The following is a 9,670-nucleotide window of genomic DNA, read 5'->3' on the forward strand; positions in this document are numbered from 1 at the left end:
CCTCTTAATCGAAAGGAAAATCACGATACCGAATTAGGCCCTTTTGAAAAAATAAAATTTCTAGTACATATAACTAGTTGATTTTATGTTTTAAATAAAAATTGAGTGCAGTTAATCATTGTTGCTCCTTTCGTTCCATAAAAACTGACTAACTATTCTTGTTTGTCTTAAAATTATTGTACCCTACTCTAAATAACAATTTAAAAATCATTAAAGTATCAATTATGTCCCTTTTATTTATTGAAAATTTAATTTTAAATATAGGAATTATTTATTTATTTATTTTTTATAACAATATTAAATGAAGAACAAATTAAAAAATTCATAAAAATATATTAAATTCAATAAAAAGTTAAACCCTTTTTATTTTACGCGGAGAGTATTTCTTAAGCTTCCCATATTGTTTTGTTCAAAAACAAATCTTTTAGATCTCGATTATAAAAAGGAAGTTAGTCTGAAATGCAATAAAATCACCTCTAATTAAACAGAAGGAAATACATTAACAATTAAACATTAAACATAATCAAAATATAACTGACATAATTTTAAATCGTCATTTAATCAGACTTTTATTTATTATTTTATGGCGAAATCATGACAATCACGTATCATTAAAAAAAGGAAATAATATAAATATAAAAAAGGAAATAATATAAAATAAAATTAAACAAGATACGTGTGACGCTGCGTGTAAGGTGTGTTCTTTATTTTCTACAATCTACAATTATAAATAAATAATATTTGCATTTGCAACACAACAAACACTCACAAGAACAACAACAAGAAGAAGAAGATTAACAATAACAATGGCGACAATTAAATTACCATCAATCATCCCTTCTCCTTTTGAAGACTGTGAGCAACTGCGTAAAGCTTTTGCAGGTACTTATATACATATTTTTTATTATTAATTTTTACATAAGTCGTATTTCGATCCTTTATCACTTTAGATCTATCATTATAATTGATTATTGATTATTGTTTTCTTTTGTTTACATATTATTACACATTTGACGATTATAGCATTTGACTTGCAATTTGTTTGTGAGATTTAAGTGTATATATAATATATAATATAACTGTTTATATATTTAGATAACCCTTGTACGGACGATCACGTGTTGGGACAAATTTTTTGGGACGAACATTTTGTTTCCGTTGATTAATGTTTAGTATAATGTAATAATCGAATAGGTTCATCTGTCCATTTTACAACTATCATGATTTATATATATGATCTTTGTTGATTTTGAGTAGAAATTTGTGTTTGGTTAATACTTAACGATACAGTGTATATAAAACAAAATGAAACTTTAATCAGACTATTTGAAAAAGTTATAAAGCAGCAGCTGAATCTGAAAAACAAATAAATAATATAAAAAAAAATTAATAGAATATCTGTAAAAAAGACACCTAGTTTGTTATAAAGCCAATAAGAACAAATTATATTCTGCAGTATACATATCACAAATCAGCTTATAACCTTTAAGAAACTGAAAAGATTTATTATAATATTATTAATTTGTTGTTTTGAGTAGAAGAAATGATATATTACAACATCATAATCATGATCCACTAATATATATGTGGCACATTCATAATAAAACCATAATTATCATCTCTGAAAAAGTTCTCACTTTTAAGACAAAATGACTAAATCAGCTACAACATTTTTGGGTATCTGACCTTTGATGTCAATGCAACTGAAATATTATCCACATACTACTACATATTTTACAAACTTTATGATTTCGGGTCTATTTTAGACATCACTTAAAATTATAGTTCAAAATACACTTTTGAAACCAGGCCTTATTAGAATTTTGATGTGTTTTGGTTTCAATGAAATCACTATTATTTGTAGGTTGGGGCACAAATGAGGCATTGATCATTCAGATTCTGGCCCATAGAGATGGACCGCAGCGCAAAAAGATTCAAGAAACATATTCTGCAACATACGGTGAAAATTTACTCAAAGATTTGGACTCTGAGCTTTCAAGCGATTTTCAGGTCTGTTTTGACCCACATACGAAACCATAGTTTCATTTGGGTATGCTACGTAAAATGGAAAACTTGTAGATGTATAAAAAAGTACATTTCATGATACGAAAATTTTGTGAAAGTACTACATAGTGTTATATGCTATTCATTAAATTTGTGTTCTTAACTTTTTAAACAGCGCGTGGTGTTACTATGGACAATGGAGTCAGCTGAGCGCGATGCGTATTTGGTTAACGAAGCAACAAAGAAACTGACTGCAAGCAATTGGGTTCTTATGGAAATTGCATGCACACGTTCTTCACATCAACTACTTGCTGCGAGAAAGGCGTATCATGATAAATACAAGAAATCAATCGAGGAAGACGTTGCACATCACACATCGGGTGATTTTCGAAAGGTATATGTTCAAAAACAACCCGTTTTGACCCAAAACCATGTTGACCCGTTACCTTCCCTCTCAATTCGCCCAATTTAGTTCAGCAATTGTTTTGTTTCCTCAACAGCTTTTGGTTTTTCTTTTGAGTGCTTTTCGATATGAGGGAGAGGAGGTGAACATGACGTTAGCAAAATCGGAGGCTAAAACCGTCCATCAGAAGATTTCTGACAAAGCGTACAACGACGATGAGTTCATCAGGATTCTTACAACAAGGAGCAAAGCTCAGCTCAATGCAACGTTGAATCAGTACAACAATCAATTTGGAAATGCCATTAACAAGGTATTTTGTTCATCAATTTGTCTAAATGTTTCTGAAACCTAAAAATCACAACCCAATACACGTTAAAGGTAACCCAACATAGCCCATTTTTTGTAAGAGAATTCCAAATTTACAACAAGGATTTATTTTTTCATCTCCATAGTATCTTAAATTTATTTATTTTTTTTACTGAGAATCATTTGGTAAACTTCTTTAAATGTTTCCAAGAAACATATTTTGGGGTGATCAGTGAAAAAGGGTCAGAAATGGTCACGGCCTAACGAGATAACTTGGTTAGGCTGTATTTCTGAGACCTAACAATCCGACCCATGGCCTATTTAAAATGTGTCCCGACCCGACCCATGGAAAGAGTCCCAACTGAACTGACTTTGATCCGACCCGAGTCGACCCATGGTTTATTTAAATTGTTTTTAGAATTGTCCATTTTGACCACATAATAATATATATAATCTCTCATTAAGAAATTTTCTAAGTAGTTTGAAACTGAATATATTCATCTATTTCCCAGGACCTGAAAGCGGATCCAGAAAGTGAATATCTCAAGCTTTTAAGGTCAGCAATCAAATGTTTGACTACTCCAGAGAAATACTATGAGAAGCTTCTTCGGTTGGCCATCAACAAACTAGGAACAGACGAGTGGGCCCTGACCCGTGTCATCACGACTCGTGCAGAGGTTGATTTGCAGCGTATCGCTGAAGAATATCAAAGAAGGAACAGTGTGGCTTTGGACAAAGCAATTGCTGGTGACACATCTGGTGACTATGAGAAAATGCTACTTGCATTGATGGGTCATGGTGATGCTTGAAGACAACAATTTTACAAGTTTCGTGAATGTGGCGTGATGAATTTTATCTAGTCTTGTCGTTTTTACTCAGCATTGAGTTTAATGTTTCCGTACTATTATGTGTGTGAGTTTGTGCTATAACAATATGTGGTTACTTTGAACAAAATCTGCCTGCAAGTAGACTTTGTGGACGTATGTTTTTAGCTTCACTGATGTGGAGATTAATAATATATATTAGCTTATGGAACTTGTGGTTTATTAAGTATGTAGTCTTTTTTTTTTTATTTGAATCAAGTAAGAAAATGTTATTTGCACAAAAAAGTAGATAAGGAAGGTGTTTATTGCAAGGGTAATTGGCAAGTGACAAGGGTTACCAATGGTTAAAGTGGCCGGAATGCTCGGCTCGATTGTCTGAGTCAATGAGTGTTTTCACTTTTAAGTTTTAACTGTCTCTATTTCACAATGTTATCATTTTATTTAATTGTGTGTCTGGGATTTGTTCGAGTACTATGTAGTTCCCTAGAATCGAATTGGATCTTGGTTCGTCAGAATAGTTCGTGTTACATCAGAATAGTTATAGTTCCATAGAACAAGTTCTTACAATCAGTGTGGATGGCATCGGGCCAGTATAAGTAATCCAATCTCCAAACCCGATTTAAGAAACCTTGTCCCAAACCCGGATTTATACCCGCGGGTCCCTATTTACATACTAACTGTCGGGTTATCAGGTTCCCCACGGGTAAACGGAGATTCCCATTTACATACTAAATGTCGAGTTAATGGGTTTAATTAAAAAAAATGTAATAATGTAACATTAGGGCTCTGTTCCCGAGAGTTTATTTACGGAATAAATAATGCAGGGGAATGAAATGGAAGACAGTGAGATCTTTTAAATTTGAAAGGAAACATTAGAAGGAAAATTAGACAAAATCATCAATCCATTTCATTTCCTTTCTTTTCTAGCAAAACTCTTTCTTTTCTAGCAAAACTCAAGAACACCAATTAATTTTAATTTTTTCGGCTTCCTTTATTTTTCTTTCAAAACTGTGGAACTGATCATGCATATTTTAACCGTGGGGTTAAATATGCCTGCTCAGTACGTAAAGAGGGGTTTAAGGATCTTAGAACGTGGCTCTCCGGTCCGGCTACCGTGAATAACCCTGGCCGACATGATGATGTCGGCGGGGTGGCCAAGTGATTAAGTCCACCTCCGATAACGGTCGTCGATCAAGAGGCCCCAAATAAGGTCGTAGGTACTAGCTTACAGAAGACTAACCTGTTAACCTTGAAAAGATGCTGAATGATGATGTTTTACGTAATGTGTATCGTATGCGATGGTTACGTAATGTGCTGTGTCCGGTAAACGATGATTAGGGTTTGTATTTATAGGCAAACCCTAATTCTAGAACCGTCCCAGATCATGATAATCTCATCCATAACTGACTCCCCCGAATCACGGATATAATTATGGAAAAGATATTTACTTGACAGCTAAGTAACCGCCGTACCGGGAACAAAGGCATTCGCACGCCGCATACCGCACACAAGAACACGCATACGCACAATAGTGATTGTCCGCATACATTCGCCTGCGGGTTGCGGTATCATTATGTCCCCCCAGTTTGATGTTATATGGCGCGAGGCGTATGATATCAAACTATTAAGCGAAAGAAAAAACAAGAAAACGGCTAGCATTTAATATTCCGCGTGCGCCTCGATGCCATTAAATGCCTGTCACAATCGCAGAAGCCCATTCGGCGGACATGACATAAAGTGGCAGTGTGTCAGGCGCGTGCCAACCACGCGCGTACATGTAATCATACCCAACTGGCATCCACGCGCATAAATAAAGTGCTGGCCGTCGATTGCGTAACACGTGTACAGCCACGATCACACCACTCCATCCAATCTGCCCTATAAATACCCCATTTTGCAGCTCATTTCCACTTTCCTGCTTCAAGCTTCCTCGTTACGCTGCCAATTTGAATTCCGATCAAAAATCGAACATTCCGGCCACCAATTAAAGGTTAGTATTCATCCGATTACTCCTAGAAAATGACTAAAGCTAACGAGACGTATGTAGATAGCGTAGAGTCTGTTATAGAGCAGAAGCACATAGATTACTTAGTGAAACAGTATCCTCCCTTAGCCAAGTACAATCCAGTGCCCCCTTTGTCCAATCAGCGAGCCCACGAGCCACCGGAGAAAAAGGTGGCTATTTACGAACATGCTTTTAAGCATGGCAACTTTAGGGTTCCTCCCACTGATTTCTTCCTGGGCGTGCTAGATCACTTTAAGGTCGGATTAGGTCAGTTACACCCTTACGCTATAGGAAAAATAGTCTTGTTCGAGATGTGGTGCGTTGCACTCAAGAAAGTGCCCCTGGTGAAGGTGTTTTGCCATTTATACTGACTAGCCCACCACCACAAATCGTGGTTCACCTTCTTCGCTCGTCAAAACTTCACCAAGACCCCAAAATCGAATGCGGGGAATTGGAAAGAGACATTCTTTTTCGTCGACCAAACTGTGGTGAGTGCAAACTTCCCGCAAACGCTGATATGGTTCGAGAAGGTGGAGAAGGATGTAAACAAGACCCCCGCCCTGGATGAGGATGAAAGGAAACTATTAGCGGAGTGTGCAAACGCACAGCTAGTGCATCGATCATATGGGAACGTAATGCTGCGGCTAGGGAAGATATCCGCACACTGGCCATGGGAGGATGTGCGCCCAGCCATAGTCGGACCGGATGGAAAGGGTAGGAATAGTATAATCGCGTACTAAACTGTTCATGTATGTATATTATCTAACGTATGCACGTATCTTTGCAGAAATGAGGATGAAGAAGGTGCTGACTGCGGAAGAGATTGCGGGAATCTCCTTCCGCAAGCAAGATGTGAACGTACAGCTAGAGCAGGAGAAAGCTAGCGAAAACGTGGAGCAATCGTCGGCAGCATCTGGCAACAAACGTAAAGCAGCTGAGACCTCTGCGGCTCAGCAGAAGAAGAAGAAGAAGATGACTCCCAAACAAAGGGAGGACATGCGGAACGATAACTTTGTTCCAATCGAGCCACGCTCCGCAGAACTAGTTCCCCCCATCACTGGTAAGCGTCCATTCCTTGCGCCTTTACCGAATAATAAAGTTCACGTTATAACTATTTACTGATATGCAGAGCATGTGGAGGAGACGCAGCCGTCCACCCCGCGGGTCAACCCAGATCTCCAAGCTACCGCCACATCAAAGGATAAGACAATACACGTGGATTCCGATTCCACACCAACTTCTCCGCAAGGTAGCTTCCGCGTTGCCAACCTCAGCCAACTCACACAGTCTTCCGCGGAAAATGCCGCAGAGCAGTCTGCGTTCCTGCAGCAAATCTTTCCGGATGAATTCCGCGAGCAACTGGCCGCTCTACCGTTTAACCAGGCACACAATGCCTTCATTCAAAACGGCCTTGTATTTTTCGGCATGTTTGCGGATCAGGCCCGCCGCTCTTCCAGCATATACCAGCTAGCTTTGCGCAAAGAGGTAGAGCTAGGACTACTGCAGGCGGGTGTAGATCAGGTCAAGAAGGATAGGGATGCTGCTGAGGAGGCGCGTAAGGCGGTTGAGTCGACCGCGAATGAAACCAAAGCCGCGCTGATTGAGGAAAGAAAAAAGAGCCGTGAGCTGGTTGGTGCGGTTGAGCAGGCGAAAGGGGGATGCAGAACGTTTGCGGTCGGAGCTTGAGAAAGTTACGAGGGAAAGGGATGACGCGGTAACCAACCGCGAGCTGGCAGAGGCGGATCTAGCGAAGCTGCGCACCGCACTCCCTACCATTGCGCAAAAGGTGATGGACTCAGAGCCTGTGTCCGACAAGTTCAATGCCTACGTTGATGCGGTCAGGGACCATGAAATCAACAAGGCTGTGCAGGAGGTAATCCAAGCTTGCGGTCTAACACCGCCGTTCCCCGACATCGTTCAAAAGAAGCTAAAAGAGGGAACGGCAGCAGCGTTAATGGAGGCGGAAGAAGCCATCAAGTCCATCCCTATCCCCCTAATCAACGCATTCGCTGCGGACCCGAACATGTCGATCGATGGGTTTTTAAAGGAGGATTATTAGTGTTGGATTGCGCCGTAAGTCCTATGCTTAGGTAGGTATTTGTATTTTTGCAGCCCTAAGTCCCGTGTTGGGCAGGTGTTACAAACAATTACCTATGTAACAACTTAATTTGATGTATATATATTCCTGATATGCATGCGTAGTGTGTTTATTTGTTTATATATCGCGAATCAGAACAAAATGTGAACCGCATGCCCATGCGCATAGTTAACCAAAACTCATGCGTATGCGGGTATTACTGCGTAAAATAAACCAATACTTTAACAATTACCCTTTAATAATTTAGACTCGAAAGCTACTGCGTTATCGCTTTGTCATGTACTAGAGGTGCACTATAGCTGTATGGTAAGCAACGCAACTAAAAACAAGCCAATGTTTTTATGCTTTGAGTTCCTCAAGCAAACCAATGCGAGAGTAATTACGCACAAGCAAACCAATGCTTGTAATTTTTTAAGTCGACTTTGCAGCCATCAAGTCTGCGTGGCGCTTGGCTAGGGGAAAACCAATTCCCTTTGCCTGCCGTTAGCGTCTAGCCTTGTAACCAAACAGGCTTCTGCCGCACGGGGGCTAGAGGACACCCCTTAAGTAGGCAGGAACGTCATACAAAAAATATTTAAACAACAAAAGTATGCGCGAGTAAATATTTAATTGGCATTAATCACAATTACAACCGCGACACATCCAAACGGACGAAAAATACATAGAAAAAATAATGTGCTACAATAAACTGGAGTGATCAGGTCCACCTAGCTACATATAACATTTTTTCAATAACGTCGCATGCCAAGTGCGTTTCACAGGTTTTCCATCTAGTGTCTCGAGATGGTACGCCCCAGTATTGTTTGCCTTCGCTACCCTGTATGGACCTTCCCATCGGGGGCCCAGTTTCCCAGTATCCTCCGCATGACTTGCGTCGTTCTGACGCCAAACCAAGTCACCGCACTTGTAAGAGCGCGAACGCACACGCTGATTATAGTACTTTGCGATTTTTTGCTTGTTATTTGCTTCGTTGACAGCCGCAGAGAGTCTGCGCTCTTCCAGCAAATTAAGATTTTCCCGCAAAGCTTCGGAGTTATTTTGCTCATCAAAATTTTGTATGCGGAATGTTGGTACCCCAATTTCTGTGGGTACAACAGCTTCTGATCCATAGACCAAACTGAACGGGGTCTCACCAGTGCTTGCTTTAGGTGTTGTTCTATGCGTCCATAAAACCTTCGGTAGTTCATCCACCCAACCAACGCGACCATGACCCAACCTAGCTTTGATTCCAGATACTATATCCCGGTTGGTGACTTCGCACTGGCCATTCGCCTGCGGATGCGCGACAGATGTAAAAGTTTGCTTAATATTAAGCTCCGCGCACCAGCTGCGGAAAGGGTCACCCGCGAACTGTGTACCGTTATCGCTAACAATTTCGTTTGGTATACCAAATCGACAGACGATGTCTTCCCATACAAAATTTCGCACCCTTTTTCCTGAGATTGCTGCCAGCGGTCTCGCTTCAACCCACTTTGTGAAATAGTCGATTGCAACAATCAAGAATTTGATGTTTCCTGCGTGTGCAGAATGTGCGTAAGGTACTGATGTGAGTAACATGTTAAGAAAATAAATGATAAAATTACCTCGGCCTTTTGGGAATGGTCCGACTATGTCGATTGCCCATTTGCGGAATAGCCACGGTGAGGAGACTGGTATCATTGGATGCGCAGGTGCTCTGCTAATAGGTGCATGTATTTGGCATGATTCACATTGCTTAACTATGCGCGCAGTATCCGCGTACATGGTGGGCCAATAATATCCTAGCCGCATTATTTTTGACACAATGGACCTGTGCCCCGAATGGAGTGCGCATGCACCCTCATGCACCTCGCGTACAACTTCCTCCGCCTCTTTCGGGCTAATGCACCTTAAGTGCGGTCCCAAATAATTCTTTTGATATAGGACGTTACCCTCAAGGGCATACAGCGGTGCCTTAACGCGGACTTTCTTTGCGTCAGCGGAATCTGCAGGAGAAGTGCCATCCCGCAGAAAAGCCACGATGGGCGTCATCCATGTTGAGCTTGATTCCT

General features: G+C 40.3%; 1 protein-coding gene across 1 annotated transcript; it reads left to right on the forward strand.

The window, feature by feature from the left end:
• Positions 1–764: 764 nt before the first annotated feature.
• Positions 765–3,748, forward strand: LOC139857542 (annexin Gh1-like). The gene is made up of 5 exons (XM_071846352.1): positions 765–882; positions 1,865–2,010; positions 2,180–2,398; positions 2,505–2,717; positions 3,226–3,748. The coding sequence occupies exons 1-5, from the start codon at positions 807–809 to the stop codon at positions 3,520–3,522; spliced, it is 951 nt and encodes a 316-aa protein (XP_071702453.1). The 5' UTR covers positions 765–806; the 3' UTR covers positions 3,523–3,748.
• Positions 3,749–9,670: the final 5,922 nt, after the last annotated feature.

The sequence above is a fragment of the Rutidosis leptorrhynchoides genome, chromosome 7 (genome assembly GCF_046630445.1).
Source record: "Rutidosis leptorrhynchoides isolate AG116_Rl617_1_P2 chromosome 7, CSIRO_AGI_Rlap_v1, whole genome shotgun sequence".
Lineage (NCBI taxonomy): Eukaryota > Viridiplantae > Streptophyta > Magnoliopsida > Asterales > Asteraceae > Rutidosis > Rutidosis leptorrhynchoides.